Source organism: Apis cerana, linkage group LG3 (assembly GCF_029169275.1).
Source record: "Apis cerana isolate GH-2021 linkage group LG3, AcerK_1.0, whole genome shotgun sequence".
Taxonomy (NCBI): domain Eukaryota; kingdom Metazoa; phylum Arthropoda; class Insecta; order Hymenoptera; family Apidae; genus Apis; species Apis cerana.
Window position 1 is genome coordinate 4,316,749 of NC_083854.1, and position 17,201 is coordinate 4,333,949.

The 17,201-nt window shown below is 33.7% G+C and overlaps 1 protein-coding gene across 15 annotated transcripts in view; it reads right to left on the bottom strand.

Annotated features, from left to right (window-relative positions):
- The window catches only part of LOC107995213 (protein rhomboid-like), a 162,118-nt gene that overhangs the window by 15,595 nt on the left and 129,322 nt on the right, over positions 1–17,201 (bottom strand). For 13 of the 15 annotated variants that reach the window (XM_062072321.1, XM_062072322.1, XM_062072320.1 and 10 more), the window contains one exon: positions 10,709–10,976. In XM_062072321.1, the coding sequence (XP_061928305.1) occupies positions 10,709–10,966 (258 nt within the window). In that variant the 5' untranslated portion in view covers positions 10,967–10,976. The remainder of the gene's footprint in view (positions 1–10,708; positions 10,977–17,201) is intronic. The other 2 variants (XM_062072328.1, XM_062072327.1) reach the window with 1 other exon arrangement.

Sequence of the window (17,201 nt, forward strand, 5' to 3'; positions counted from 1 at the left end):
GAAACTTTAAGAATTGGGCATCTGTTAAAATTTTTAGTGCCACCTCTTTACATATCATATTCTCCTGTTAAAAAGTCGGAAATTTGGGCGAGAAATTTTAAGAAACTTTAAGAATTGGCCCTCTGTTAAAATTTTTAGTGCCACCTCTTTACATATCATATTCTCCTGTTAAAAAGTCGGAAATTTGGACGAGAAACTTTAAGAAATTGGTCTCTGTTAAAATTTTTAATGCCACCTCTTTACATATCATATTCTCCTGTTAAAAAGTCGGAAATTTGGGCGAGAAATTTTAAGAAACTTTAAGAATTGGCCCTCTGTTAAAATTTTTAGTGCCACCTCTTTACATATAATATTCTCCTGTTAAAAAGTCGGAAATTTGGACGAGAAATTTTAAGAAACTTTAAGAATTGGCCCTCTGTTAAAATTTTTAGTGCCACCTCTTTACATATCATATTCTCCTGTTAAAAAGTCGGAAATTTGGGCGAGAAATTTTAAGAAACTTTAAGAATTGGCCCTCTGTTAAAATTTTTAGTGCCACCTCTTTACATATCATATTCTCCTGTTAAAAAGTCGGAAATTTGGGCGAGAAATTTTAAGAAACTTTAAGAATTGGCCCTCTGTTAAAATTTTTAGTGCCACCTCTTTACATATCATATTCTCCTGTTAAAAAGTCGGAAATTTGGGCGAGAAATTTTAAGAAACTTTAAGAATTGGCCCTCTGTTAAAATTTTTAGTGCCACCTCTTTACATATCATATTCTCCTGTTAAAAAGTCGGAAATTTGGGCGAGAAATTTTAAGAAACTTTAAGAATTGGGCATCTGTTAAAATTTTTAGTGCCACCTCTTTACATATCATATTCTCCTGTTAAAAAGTCGGAAATTTGGGCGAGAAATTTTAAGAAACTTTAAGAATTGGCCCTCTGTTAAAATTTTTAGTGCCACCTCTTTACATATCATATTCTCCTGTTAAAAAGTCGGAAATTTGGACGAGAAACTTTAAGAAATTGGTCTCTGTTAAAATTTTTAATGCCACCTCTTTACATATCATATTCTCCTGTTAAAAAGTCGGAAATTTGGGCGAGAAATTTTAAGAAACTTTAAGAATTGGCCCTCTGTTAAAATTTTTAGTGCCACCTCTTTACATATCATATTCTCCTGTTAAAAAGTCGGAAATTTGGACGAGAAACTTTAAGAATTGGCCCTCTGTTAAAATTTTTAGTGCCACCTCTTTACATATCATATTCTCCTGTTAAAAAGTCGGAAATTTGGGCGAGAAATTTTAAGAAACTTTAAGAATTGGCCCTCTGTTAAAATTTTTAGTGCCACCTCTTTACTTATCATATTCTCCTGTTAAAAAGTCGGAAATTTGGACGAGAAACTTTAAGAAATTGGTCTCTGTTAAAATTTTTAGTGCCACCTCTTTACATATCATATTCTCCTGTTAAAAAGTCGGAAATTTGGGCGAGAAATTTTAAGAAACTTTAAGAATTGGCCCTCTGTTAAAATTTTTAGTGCCACCTCTTTACATATCATATTCTCCTGTTAAAAAGTCGGAAATTTGGGCGAGAAATTTTAAGAAACTTTAAGAATTGGCCCTCTGTTAAAATTTTTAGTGCCACCTCTTTACATATCATATTCTCCTGTTAAAAAGTCGGAAATTTGGGCGAGAAATTTTAAGAAACTTTAAGAATTGGCCCTCTGTTAAAATTTTTAGTGCCACCTCTTTACTTATCATATTCTCCTGTTAAAAAGTCGGAAATTTGGACGAGAAACTTTAAGAAATTGGTCTCTGTTAAAATTTTTAGTGCCACCTCTTTACATATCATATTCTCCTGTTAAAAAGTCGGAAATTTGGGCGAGAAATTTTAAGAAACTTTAAGAATTGGCCCTCTGTTAAAATTTTTAGTGCCACCTCTTTACATATCATATTCTCCTGTTAAAAAGTCGGAAATTTGGGCGAGAAATTTTAAGAAACTTTAAGAATTGGCCCTCTGTTAAAATTTTTAGTGCCACCTCTTTACTTATCATATTCTCCTGTTAAAAAGTCGGAAATTTGGACGAGAAACTTTAAGAAATTGGTCTCTGTTAAAATTTTTAGTGCCACCTCTTTACATATCATATTCTCCTGTTAAAAAGTCGGAAATTTGGGCGAGAAATTTTAAGAAACTTTAAGAATTGGGCATCTGTTAAAATTTTTAGTGCCACCTCTTTACATATCATATTCTCCTGTTAAAAAGTCGGAAATTTGGACGAGAAACTTTAAGAAATTGGTCTCTGTTAAAATTTTTAGTGCCACCTCTTTACATATCATATTCTCCTGTTAAAAAGTCGGAAATTTGGGCGAGAAATTTTAAGAAACTTTAAGAATTGGCCCTCTGTTAAAATTTTTAGTGCCACCTCTTTACATATCATATTCTCCTGTTAAAAAGTCGGAAATTTGGACGAGAAACTTTAAGAAATTGGTCTCTGTTAAAATTTTTAGTGCCACCTCTTTACATATCATATTCTCCTGTTAAAAAGTCGGAAATTTGGGCGAGAAATTTTAAGAAACTTTAAGAATTGGCCCTCTGTTAAAATTTTTAGTGCCACCTCTTTACATATCATATTCTCCTGTTAAAAAGTCGGAAATTTGGGCGAGAAATTTTAAGAAACTTTAAGAATTGGCCCTCTGTTAAAATTTTTAGTGCCACCTCTTTACGTATCATATTCTCCTGTTAAAAAGTCGGAAATTTGGACGAGAAACTTTAAGAAATTGGTCTCTGTTAAAATTTTTAGTGCCACCTCTTTACATATCATATTCTCCTGTTAAAAAGTCGGAAATATGGGCGAGAAATTTTAAGAAACTTTAAGAATTGGGCATCTGTTAAAATTTTTAGTGCCACCTCTTTACATATCATATTCTCCTGTTAAAAAGTCGGAAATTTGGACGAGAAACTTTAAGAAATTGGTCTCTGTTAAAATTTTTAGTGCCACCTCTTTACATATCATATTCTCCTGTTAAAAAGTCGGAAATTTGGGCGAGAAATTTTAAGAAACTTTAAGAATTGGCCCTCTGTTAAAATTTTTAGTGCCACCTCTTTACATATCATATTCTCCTGTTAAAAAGTCGGAAATTTGGACGAGAAACTTTAAGAAATTGGTCTCTGTTAAAATTTTTAGTGCCACCTCTTTACATATCATATTCTCCTGTTAAAAAGTCGGAAATTTGGGCGAGAAATTTTAAGAAACTTTAAGAATTGGCCCTCTGTTAAAATTTTTAGTGCCACCTCTTTACATATCATATTCTCCTGTTAAAAAGTCGGAAATTTGGGCGAGAAATTTTAAGAAACTTTAAGAATTGGCCCTCTGTTAAAATTTTTAGTGCCACCTCTTTACATATCATATTCTCCTGTTAAAAAGTCGGAAATATGGGCGAGAAACTTTAAGAATTGGCCCTCTGTTAAAATTTTTAGTGCCACCTCTTTACATATCATATTCTCCTGTTAAAAAGTGGAAAATTTGGACGAGAAACTTTAAGAAATTGGTCTCTGTTAAAATTTTTTAGTGCCACCTCTTTACATATCATATTCTCCTGTTAAAAAGTGGAAAATTTGGACGAGAAACTTTAAGAAATTGGTCTCTGTTAAAATTTTTTAGTGCCACCTGTTTATTTATCATATTCTCCTGTTAAAAAATCGGAGATTTGGTCCAGGAATTTTGCAAGATCGGTGTCTGTGAAGTATTTTTAATGCCATTTCTTTACATATCATATTCTCCTGTTAAAAAATCGAAGATTTGGTCCAGGAATTTTGCAAGATCGGTGTCTGTGAAGTATTTTTAATGCCATTTCTTTACAGATTATATTCTCTTGTTAAAAATCGAAATTTTGTTCCAGGAATTTTGCAAGATCGGTGTCTGTGAAGTATTTTTAATGCCATTTCTTTACATATCATATTCTCCTGTTAAAAAATCGAAGATTTGTTCCAAAAATTTTGCAAGATCGGTGTCTGTGTAGTATTTTTAATGCCATTTCTTTACATATCATATTCTCCAGTTAAAAAATCGAAAATTTGGTCCAGGAATTTTGCAAGATCGGTGTCTGTGAAGTATTTTTAATGCCACTTCTTTACATATTATATTCTCCTATTAAAAAATCGGAGATTTGGTCCAGGAATTTTGCAACATCGGTGTCTGTGAAGTATTTTTAATGCCATTTCTTTACATATCATATTCTTCTGTTAAAAAATCGAAATTTTGGTCCAGGAATTTTGCAAGATCGATGTCTGCAATGTATTTTTAGTGTCACTTCTTTACATTTTATATTCTCCTGTTAAAAAATCGAAAATTTTGTCTAAGAATTTTGCAAGATCGATGTCTGCGAAGTATTTTTAGCGTCACCTCCTTACATATCATATTCTTATGTTAAAAAATCGAAAATTTGGGCGAAAAATTTTGCAAAATCGATGTTTGCGAAATATTTTTAATGCCATCTTCTTATTATATTCTCATGTTTTAGAAAGTCGAAAATTTGGACCAGAAATTTTTTAGGAAAGGGAAAATGTAGGAAGAAAATAAAAAAATAGAAGATATGTGTACAATATATGTTTATTAAATAACATTGAAGTTACATTACATTTACAATTATTTTACATTACATTTGGATCAGAAATTTTTTAGGAAAGGGAAAATGAAGGAAAAAAATAAAGAAATAGAAGGTATATGTACAATATATGTTTATTAAATATTAAAGTTACATTACATATACAATTATTTTACATTACATTTAGATCAGAAATTTTTTAGGAAAGGGAAAATGAAGGAAGAAAATAAAAAAATAGAAGGTATATGTACAATATATATTTATTAAATATTAAAGTTACATTACAATATACATAATTATTATACAATATATACAATATACAATTATTTTACATTACATTACATACATAATTTATACTTATATAACTATATTATATTTATATATATGTTGGTTGCTCCCGATTATATGTTGTCTTCGTACTTTAGTTTCAATTTGAAGATGTTGAATCTTGTTGAAGTGATGACAGTGATGTTGCTGATGAATAAATCTTCTTGAGAATTATGTTGCTGGTCAATCCAATTCTCATGGTGTTTGAATTAGTCTGAGCAATCTTCTATCAATTTATGTTCTTCTAATACAAAGATAAAAAATTGACTGTAAATTTCATTTGCTCAAGAGTTTCAATAATTTCAAGAATGTTAGAAATTCCAGGAATTTAATGTCATTTCCAAGAACTGCTAAAATTCTTGGAAAAATTTCTCGGATATCCTTCTTTTAACTTATATTCTCCTAATAGAATCGAAAATCTGATTAAGTTTTCTGAAGTTGATATAGGAGAATATAACTGAAAAAGAAATGATATAAAATTTTTAGACTTTAATACACTTATTTTTATTTTCACTTTTACGTTTATTTTATTTTGACGTTATATTTTCAGGAACAAAACATTTTTTAATCATTTTAGTTAATTCTAATTTGTAAATTTGTTATGCTTACCTGTTTTATATTTATCTTCCTTTTTTATCTCTTTAAGCTATTTATCAGATCAATAATTTTTTTAATAATTTTCCTTGATTATAAATAACTGAACAATGAACAATGTCCTAAGATGTATTTACTTATTCACAGGTTTAATATTTGATCTTTTTTTACATTTATCTCTTTAATTTGTTATATATTCAAAAATTAAATCATTTTCTAAATATTTTTGATTCTTCTAAGATTCTTGAGAAATAGAATCCAAATTTTGTTAATGTTAAAAGATAATTTTCCTTTATTTTTGCTTTCTTTCATTATTATTTTTATTTATTATTTTTAATATATCAATATTTGTAATATATCATTGTAATATCTTTATAGAAAGAAAATATGCAAATGTTTTTAGTAATCCATCACTATGTTATACCTTTTACACAGAAGATTTTTAATAAACTGTTAAAAAAAGAAATTAAAATTTCAAATAATAAAAAATTTTCCTTCGTTCCATAATTTTTAATCAAATCCACTTCAATGCTTATTGCATATATACGAATTTTCGGCTTTATTATCAGTGATATGATCGGCCGAAAAATTTCAGCCAATCAGAATCTGGTCAAATCGAGAGAAATGGTTCGATGACGACAGGTGTTTCTAGCCTGACAACTATATGCCTCTGACAACGATCCAGTTTTAGCTGAAAAAAAAGAGAGAAAAAAAAAAGAAATGAAAAATGGAGGGAAAAAAGTATTGATGTTCTCGTGGATGTTTTGACGTGCCCTGTGTCCTATGAAAATTTATTCATCTCGATAAATGGAAAGAATATTTTATGAATGATTTCGTTCCAATAGATTACTCCTAGAAGTTACACGAACGAATTATTTGGAAATTATTTATTATCCTTTACACTCATAGATTTGTATTCATTAAATTCATAATCTTGGAATATGTAATAATAATAGATATTGCACAGAGTGTTAATATATCCGTAAAGAGTCAATTCTAAAAATCAAAACGAATAGAAAAATTAATATGAAAGAATATATCAATTTATTAAATTGATAATAAATTGATAAACAATTTACGCTTGCATTAGACGAAACGAGATAAAAATAGAACGATATAGCTCTATCTGCATCTCCTTACATCTAATCCAAACCTAAAATTGCTAATATAATTTAATAAATAAATAAACCAAATTTTTATACACCAACTTTTATACGATATAAAAATATCCTGTAAAATAATATTATATTTTCCTTATCATTTACATTTATTTCGAAACTTAAAAATCTTTGAAACAATTATCCATCTTTTCTTTCGTCAACCCTTATATAAACGTATTATCCAACCATGGAATTTAAAGTCGTAATTTCAGCTCCAATCTTTTAAGTAACTGCGGATGATCGAATAGAAAGTTTCCTCGTGCTTCTCTATGTTTCATTTCCGTTTCGAATCGTGAAATTTTATTTTCAACGAGGAAGAAAAAAATGCACTTTCAGAGGCTATTGGTCAGGGTTGCCGGAGATATTGCATCACTCGGGAACGAACGATAAAGTATATGGATTGGTCGTGTAGCAGAAAAATGGTTTCCCCCATTAAATAAATCATAAACTATCGAATGTACCGTGGAAACAAGCGGATACGACTCGGGAGTAGTATTTTTCGCCCCTCTGTCCAACTATAAAATTTTACACTTGTTCCGTGCACAGATAGATGTATTTTTACCAAAAGACGAAATTGAATTATGTAGCTCTAGCTTTTCGTTGTTGGACACGATTGTTAACACGTAGAAATCGATATCGTGGAGTTTGCATTATTATAGATATTTCTCCGAAATATTCTGTTTCAAATATCAATTTCCACATTAATTATAATATTATTACCGATAATTATATTATAATTTCAATTTACATCGTGAAATATTATATATCAAATATTATAATATATAAATATATATGTATTATAATTTCAATTTATATTTCAAGAAGGAAAAGTTTAACTGGATCTAAAGAAGTTATAATGAATATTTCTATCCTTAGATAGAAATGGTGTACACATAATTTTATTATAAAATAGTTTTGTTAACCAACCGTGAACACGGATCTACCATTATTTCTATATTAAAATATAATAAAAATATCTTACATACAATTTCAAAGAAACAATTTTATTTTCTGTTCAAATATAGCGCATTTTATTACATGGAAAATCCGAGGAAATAAAATGGCGCCGGTAACCGAGATTTCTTTATTTTATTTTTCATCGTTACTCAAGTTTCTTAAAGAAAAGTCTCCGTATACTTAATAAAAGAGAGCATTAAACGAAGCCGCGATAACCAACTATTCCAGCTAAATGTAGAATTTCAAATTTGAAAATTTCATCAAAGAAAATGTAAGTATCGAAATTAAAACCGTCGATAAAAACGGAACTCGTCGATACCATAAGAGCGAAGAAATTTCGCGAGTTGAGAACCGCCGAGCTCTTTTTCAATCGCGATTTAAAAAAACCCAGCTTTGCAGAGTTTCTCCTTCTGCAAAATTCTCAGAGCCGATTTATCAGAGCTCTCTTTTTTCTCTAACGAGCTGTATTTACAATTCTGCACTTTTTCTTCTCCTCGATTTTTATCGCGCGTTTCGTTATGCTGGAAGAAAACACGGGAACACAAACACGCGTGCGATTATCAGCGGAACGGAAGTCGACTTTTCGGCGGCGTTTCGGGCCGGATATCGCCGTTTCCGCTATCTCAGCGTTTTCATTAAAGGCCCGCACACCACGTTATCGTTCACGTTTCATCGCGCGAAACTGGACGCGAACGCCGATTGGATCCCAACCAACCCCCGTTTCGACGAATCAGCCGTTCCGATTTTACCGAAGAGGAGAGAGAAGGAGTACGGATTTTACTCGATTTTGGGCGAATTCCTTGGTTTCACGCAAAAGCGTGTAATTAATGTGTGATATGCATTTATTATTACACTTCTGAATAAATATCGATATTAATTTTGCTAAAATTATTCTTACTGTAATACTATTTTTAAATTTTAAAGTAACTTGTTTGATATCCAAATCGTTCCTTTTCCTTTTTATCCGATCGGAAAAGATTAAATTCGAATTAAAGACGATGATACAAGTTTACGATGGTATCGAGAAAGAAAAATTTGACGTTTAAAAAGAAACAGATTACACGAGAATCACTCCTCCTATCTTTAATTTTCCCAATCTATCCAAATCTATCCCCAATAATCTCGGGAAGAGCGAATTCAGAACAACGGCAATAACCGTTCCAAGAACATCCCCCGGTGAAATAATCGTTTCGTCTCGAATTCTGCCCGATTATCGCTGCCCGAAATCCGATCTTCGAACCGCCTCTCCCCTCCCCGCCCCTTTCGGTGGCCGCCATTCCTCCACACCCCTTTCTCGTTTCATTAACTCCCGTCGACACCGTTAACTTCTGTTTTATTGCACGAGACTTTGCCCGGTGGAAAAGAAAAGAAGAGTGCAATTCAAGTTGGCGGCTTTAAACTCCTCCCGTAGCATTTTATCCGCCACGTTCGCTCCTCGTGCCGACGATCCCCCGGAAGTGCTCGAATAAGCTCCCCTGGAATTATTATCGAGCCAGAGGGAAAAAGTCCAAGGAAAGAAGTATATATATATATATATATATACACTAGAAAAAGGTAAGGAAAGATGTAAGGAGTAGAGCATGGAGGAACGTCTCGCCTCCCTCCATTTTTTCCCCCTCTTCTCTCTTTCTCTCTTATTTTCCCTCTTTTTATCATTCTTCCATCCTCTTCTTCGCCTCGTTCTCCTTCATTTTCTTTCTTTCTTTTTTCCTCGTTTCGTTTCGTTTCGTTTCGTTTCTTTCAGAGTTTCTTGAAATCTACCGGCACGACGATATTCCTTCGTGAACTCGTGCGAATAATTGAGACGGATTCCACATCGGTCTCTTCAACAGGCTTCAACGACGCATTAGCTCGGTTAATGGGAAATTTTTCGAGGTTGGACGAGTCGGTACAGACGCGAGATCGAAATTTCTTAGTCGAGACATCCTTAGTTGCATGATATTAGTTGCGTTTTTTTTCTTTTTGAGGCGCTATAGATGGATGCTTTTCGATGTAATCCCGAAAATATATGTAGATAAGACTATTTGATAATATCAATAACTTGGAGAAAAATTTATTTCAAGGATGGTATATATTAAAAGAAATATCTAATTATCAATTGAATATTAACAGTTGATGGATCACTAATATCGCATCGTAATGTTAAAGAATAAAAAAAAAAAGAAGACACGACAGGTTTTCTAATTTTTAAGACGAGAAATATCCTTATTATTTTGCATTTAAGTGTTATTAACGATTAAGAGTTTAAGGCGAAGAAATTCCTTTTAAAATTCTGGATCCATTTATCTCGATATAAGAAGCAGAAGGAATTTAAATAGTTCGCCTTCTGGAAATTAAACTCCATCAAAAGATTAATATTTAATTTCACGTATTTCCTTTTGAAACACGATAAACGAAGAAGAAGAAGAAAAAATCTCCTTCTTATAATTTAATCAATTTTCGAAACACGATTCGTTGAATAACTACTTCTTGCATCTAAATTAAATTTCGATACATTTCTTTAATAAGTCATAAATCACTCCAAGCAATTTCCAAGTCCAAATTAATTCTCATCCCGGTTCGTAAATTACACCTGCAGTTTACAACCCATTCAAAAACATCCCACAGCTAACTTCCACGCTCTATCTCCAATTATAAGTCTTACCGAACTATTCAAAAACACATCCAGTTTTCCAAATTTAATTGTCGTAATTTCTACTTCAAATTTCCCAGTTACTCTTTGACACATTAATTTATTCTTATCCTTAAAAAAAAAACACCATTATGTTTTATGCCTAAAGAAACGTTGCCTGTTTGATTATATCCGAAAAACAATTGTTTGTAATATTTAATAAAATTACAATAATTTTTATACATTAGAATAGACGAACAGGGATTAAAACAACTATTAAAATACTATATTTTGCACACGATTACAAATTTTTACGAGTAATTTTATAACAAAATTAACTTGGACTGATTTGATTCGATATTGAATAAAAATTTATGACCTGTATATATTCACCTCGATCTCGATCGATAGCAAATTTATCCACGGATAGAACTACGCCGTTCTCGAGGATGAAAAAGTAAATCAATTTTCGAGGCTCACCTCTATGATGCTGATGCAAATCATGAGATAGGGCGGTCGTATCCGGAAGTTGGGCTTCCTGGGCGGTAGTGGATGCCTGGGTGTCGGTCTAGGCGTGACCTCATCATCCTTTGTTTTCTTGTACGAGGACGAGGTGACGATGATGGGCGATTCCGGGGAATAGGGCGAGCCAGGGCCCGAATATGTGGTGTCGGTGCAATCCGACGAGATCGTCGACAGTGTTGGAGAGTTCTCCAGCAGCGCTGCCTCAACGTCCATGATGGCCTGTCTGTAAAAAGGGAAAGATTCGAGAACCCTGGTTGGAGGAGAGTTTCACGATAATAAAATCCCTCGTTCGGGAATATTATATTTTGTTATGGAAAAATCAATATTTCTATTTCCGCTTCTCGGCCGAATATTTTGAACGTGGCGTGTTTCACGTATACGGAGATAATTAAGAGACGAAGTTGGAGAATTATTTCGATTATGATCGATTGTGAGAGGTTTATATTTCTTTTTCTTTTTTTTTTTAAGAGAAAGTTTGCTCGTATCTTCCTTTATTTTTCCTTTCTCCGAACATCCATAGAGTTTTCTAATCCTAATTTCAATTTAATCCAAAGCTTTCTCACGTAAAATTTTACACTGCCGGAAATTTCACAACCTTTGTTTGCACATAATTCCATTTTAAATTAACTAACTCGACGAGAGGAAGGAGAAGCAGATGTTGGGGAAAAAAAGAAGTTCAAATCGAAAGAGAAAAGAGAAGAGAAAAGCGCAACTAAATTGCCCTAGGAAAAATGGCAACGTTTCGCTCGACTGAATCACCGCTCGATCATTGTCCAATTATCGCGATAATCTCGCCGCAGAATCGATTAATCGTAATTTACGAACCGTATTCCCCGTTCTTCGCGTAGGCAAATTTTGCCAAGTGGAATTACAATTATCTTGTAACTCTGTGAATAGAAACAATTTTATATCGCAATTTTGTATCGTTGTTAAACAAAACCAAGAAAAATAATAAAAAACATCCAACATCCCCTTCCCTCCCCTATTTTCGAGCTTTTTCGTTCAAGAACCATTATTTACCCTTTATTTTCAACCCTTACAGTTCCCTCAGCCACCGTTCACACTCTTTAATTCAACCGCAGCTGCACGCATTCATTTATCCCCTGTGGTTCCCGAAGTGGACAGGGATGCAGTTGCACAGAGAGAAGAGTGGGGGAGCAAGCAGGACAGGAGGATGCAAGGTGAACAGGAAACAGGACCAGGAGACAGAGACGCGACAAGTTTCGCGAGAAGGGTCAATCCTGGTCACCCTTTTGTCCCCGCCGCAAGGCTTTGTCCTGCCATCATGGCTGGTTCCATAGAACCACCATAGAATTTGTCTCTGAATTATTGGGGCTCGACTCGAGTTCGCGAACGAGTCTCTCTCTCTGTCCCACGATTGCACACCCAAACGATTTCATCCACGAGGCTGTTCCATGCCTCGAATCGAATCGATCTTCGATCGCTCAGTGTCTGGATCTCTGTACGGGTGGAATTTTGTCCTTGAATTGGGAGGATAAATAGTTCTATGGGATTTTATGAATCGTATATACCACGATATTCAAAAAAAATTTTTTTGAATTTTTGATGCAATTGACGAGCATCGCAGTATCGATATTGGTATTTTTTCTTTTTGAATTGTCTAACAGGCTTTCTCCAATTTTTGAAGGGAATTGATAAAATTCCAGATGTACAGAAGTAGGATCACTGATCAGAGGTAATTGAATCTCCAAAGTATTTGAATTTTATTTATGTGTTTTTTTTTATAAAATTAATGAACATTGCAGTATCGATATTGATATTTTTTCTTTTTGAATTGTCTAACAGGCTTTCTTCAATTTTTGAAGGGAATTGATAAAATTCCAGATGTACAGAAGTAGGATCACTGATCAGAGGTAATTGAATCTCCAAAGTATTTGAATTTTATTTATGTGTTTTTTTTTATAAAATTAATGAACATTGCAGTATCGATATTGATATTTTTTCTTTTTGAATTTTGAATTGTCTAACAGGCTTTCTTCAATTTTTGAAGGGAATTGATAAAATTCCAGATGTATAGAAGTAGGATCACTAATTGAATCTCCAAAGAATCTCGAGAAAAGATTGAAGGGAGGAAAGAATTTGAATTCTTTTTGCAACAAATTCGAGCAATGTTCCAACGATTAAACGCAATCCGCAACACATTTCAATTCCTTCAATTTCTTCCGCATTACGTTCAAATCGTCCCCGCGTATCGCCAACACGAGCATCGTAACAATACCATCGTCGTGCGAAACGAAGGGCGGTGGAAAAAAAACAGGAGAGAGAAAGAAAAAGAAGAAAAACAAATAACGGGAGCGTACCGTGAAATAACCGGGAATTAAAATTCAAGGCTACTAAATGTTAAAAAACTACTACGTGCCCCATCCGTCCAACAACCGCCGAACAAAATGAAACCCGCGCGATTAACGAGGGGGAAAAAAGGGAGGGAAAAAGAAGGGTGGGACGACAATGAAGCCGGCAATGGCGCATATTTTCGCGTAGAATTCATTTGGCAAATGTGGAAGGAGGAATATAAACCGCAACGGGATCATTTATCAACGGAACGATCACTCGTTACAATAATGAACATTAAATGGTCACGGCGATGTCACGGTGAACTGTGGTCGATCCTGGCGCTAGAAAATGGTGGGAAAACGAGAAAGGGATGGCTGATTCAACTATGATTGGTTCGCTCTCGTAGATTTCGCGCCCCTAAGGGCCGGATCCTGTGTTAAGCTTTGCGTAGAATTGCACGGATGTCAAGTGGACGGCCTGGAAGAACGCTTCGAATCTAAAATGGCGGAAAATTCAATTTGAAATCTGTTCTTAATTCAAAATTATACCAATATTTAAATAGAATTACTCTTCTCAAAACTTAATTCAAGAAATATTTATACTCTTTAAATTCCTCGGGGAAAAAAACGAAGTAAAAATTAATTAACGATAAAAATAAGCTAGAAAAATAGAGCTTATTCTTACACTTCTCAAAAAAACGAAGTAAAAAATAAGATAGAACGATAAAAATAAGTTAGGAATTCGAGGGGCTCGCTCGAATCGTTCAACTTGGGCGTGTAGCTGTCCGCGCGTAATTAACGTAACGGCACGCAAATCAAACGTACACGGGGAGCGGCGGTGTAATTAAAGCCTCTCCCAGGCTGCACGAAGAACAATGCGACTCCACCCGCGTGTGTCACGCGTCAATGGCCACGACGTGGCCGATCATCGATAATCGGCCACGTCCAAGTCGATCCAACCGCTCCTCGACGCGTGACAGGGGATGGGCGGCCTTCTCGATTCAACACTGGATACAACAATGTGGCAGAAATTCTTCCTTTTGTAATTGTCCGCTGTACCTTTGTTCCCCATCAAAGGTAATTATCGATAACGATGGATTTTTGTCGTATTTCTTTTCCCTCTCTTGTTTTCGTTCCTGGCGAGTAATGAATGTACTGAGTATTCTTGCGATTAATTTTTTGTTTTGAAACAGTGGACGATAATATAATTCTCGTTTTAATTTTACTTGGGTCCTCCTATGCATTTCCTCCATTTTTTTTTAAATTCTTTTCAAAGAATTCGAGAAGGAATAATTGTTCTCGATACATCTCTGAAAAAGATTATCTTGAGATATAATATTTTTCCATCGATTTGTACTTTTCAGAATCGATCCTCGTGTGAGTTTATAAATATAAATTTCACTTTCGATTTCGAATATTATTAAATACTAATTAACGAATAATTAACATTAATTTTCGCGGGGATATTAAACGGATGAGAGATTAAATCGATACGAAAAGAAGAAGAAGAAAAAAAGAAATTATAATCGAAGAGTATAATGAATAATATGAATAACATACGTGGAAAATCGGATGGATTTCACCGCGTTATATGGTTCAAAGGCATAAAGGAGAAAAATTCAGATCTAAAAAACTTATTCACTCACCGATGGAAGAAGCAAAGTTGATCTATTCCTAGCGATTTAAAGTGGAGCTTTCTCGAGCGTGAGGCTTTAAACAAACAAAGAATTTTTTCGATACTTTTCTACTACTTGAAAGTCTGCAGACGTTAGGATTTTGGTCAGCGAACTTTAATGTAGGTGAGCAAAGGCGATGAATAATACTTTCGTGATGCAACCGCTAGAACAGAGTTACGGTTCAAATTTTGCAATTCATGAGGGACAGGTGAACTAGGCTCTTTCGAGCTCGACATTTTACAAACTTGTCATTATCCCATGCTAATTTTCAACTTGAGTAAATCGTCAAAATGAAAGAAAAAAGTGTATTTTTCAGAACGATAGAATCCCCTTCGAGTTGACCTTTTATTAACATACAATCTTCCTTCGATACGATGTGTTCCAAAATTAAAAACGATCACATTTCACAAGAAAGCTGAAATATTAAAATAATCCTATCAAGACTCTTACTCAACGACAAAAATCACCATGAAATATTCAATAGTTCCTTAATTTTCCTCACTTCCTCTTTTTCACGATAATTAAATAATAATATCCATAAATAAAATTTGTCAAATCAATGTAATCATCCAATCCTTTCGCTTTATATCCAAACACACCCCCCTCCTCCCGATCAAGGCAAAATTGATCCATTTCTCTGGAAGAAGAAGCAGGATGCGTCAGGGAAAAGCGACGAGGGGCTCGAATGGGAACCGAAGAAATTACAAATAACGGGATCATTAATTATGCCAGCCACTCGAGCAGCGTGGGGTACACACGATTGGCTCATTAATTTTCAGCGACGTTCCTATCGACTTTCTGTCACGAGGCCTTTGCCAAGCGCACCGAAATCCCCTGGTCGGGACGACGACGACCGCAAATCAAAATCGTGATCGTGCATCAGCCTAAATAATTTCCAACTTTAACCCGCCCCCTCCTCCTCCACCTCCTTCCGCCATTATGGGCGTAAAGGGAATTGCAAATCGTACGGACGAATATTTAAGAGAAATCGATGACACACGATCCGTGTGTAGCGCCTTTCCGTACCATGAAACTCGTATTCTATCTTGGAAAAAATTTCCATTCTTGGACGGTATGATAGGTAGGTGATATATTCACGATATATTCATTTTATTATTGTATCGATTATCTCATTGGCAAATAAATAAATAAGAAAGATGTGGAAGTGTATCTATTGATTTCTATTCCTTGGAGCGAAGAAATTATTTAAAAAAATTGGTACAATCGAATTATTTTTATAAGAAAAGGAAAAAAGATCCTTTTAGGAGATGTCTATCTAATTATTCTATTTTCATCTTTCGATAAAATGTTATGCTTAAAATAATATTTGAAAAATATGGAAATGAAGGAAAATTGTAAAGGAATATAATTTTAAAATTGTATTTCGAAACATTTTTAAAAAGGAAAATATTATTTTAAAAGAAAATTACGTTTTAACGAGTTTTGACAAATTTTTCTTTAAAAAAAAAAAAAAAAAAAAAGAAAGATTCGTATGCGTGTATTTATTTATTTCTTCTTCCTCTCGAATGTATCAAGTGAATGGATGATTTATAACGAGCATAAATTGATATCTCGATTACAGATGGGAATTGGGAGTATTCCGGAAGTTGTACGCGACCTGGTTCGTGGACAGTTTTAGGGTTTGTTTGATTTAGGAATTGCTCTTCTCTCTTCAGAAAAATTTTGAGGATCTGTCTGGGAATACTTCTTAAAAGAAGTTTCTGAAACACGTTTTAGAGAAGATCTCGGTTTCTCCTTCGGTTCCGTTCGAGACTCAAGACTTTCCTTAACTTCAAATTTTACTTGATTTTTTGGAATTACTGGTTCGCCAATTTCTATATTTAAATGTTCAAATTTCATGGAAAATTTTATAAAAGATATTATTTTATTTTGAACTTTACGAGATAAAGAAAAAATTCGATACGACCTCCTTTTGAAAAAGTCTAATTTTAATAGATAGTTAATTATTGCACAAAGAGTTTATCTCGGTTTAATCCATTTATTCCAAATATATGAAAAAAATAAGCAGAGAAATATTTTTCGTACACAAGAAATATATACAAAAGAAAACTTAAATTTACCACCAAATTTACTAGTAGTAAACTAAACGTTCGACACTCGATATCCCGACACGTGATTTTTCCTGTTCAATTGATCAGCAAATTTCAAACACAGTGAAGTGGGACACGGGTCCAGTTCATGCTCCACTTAGGCTCGCTAATCGAGTTCAGCTTAGTCTATCGTGATCGAAACCACGTTTCGTAATTCAAGCAATTTTAACCAATTTTAGCCTGTTTCCGGCCTGGATCAAAAGCTATCACTTCGATTCCAATTTTCGTTCACAAGGGGAGGAAGAGGAGAGAGAAAGAATTTACTTAATCCGATATACGTTTGTTCTATAAAATCTAGGGAACCCTAGGATCGATAGGATAATATAACGCAGAGGGCGTGTTACGTGTAATCTCGTGGATTCGATGG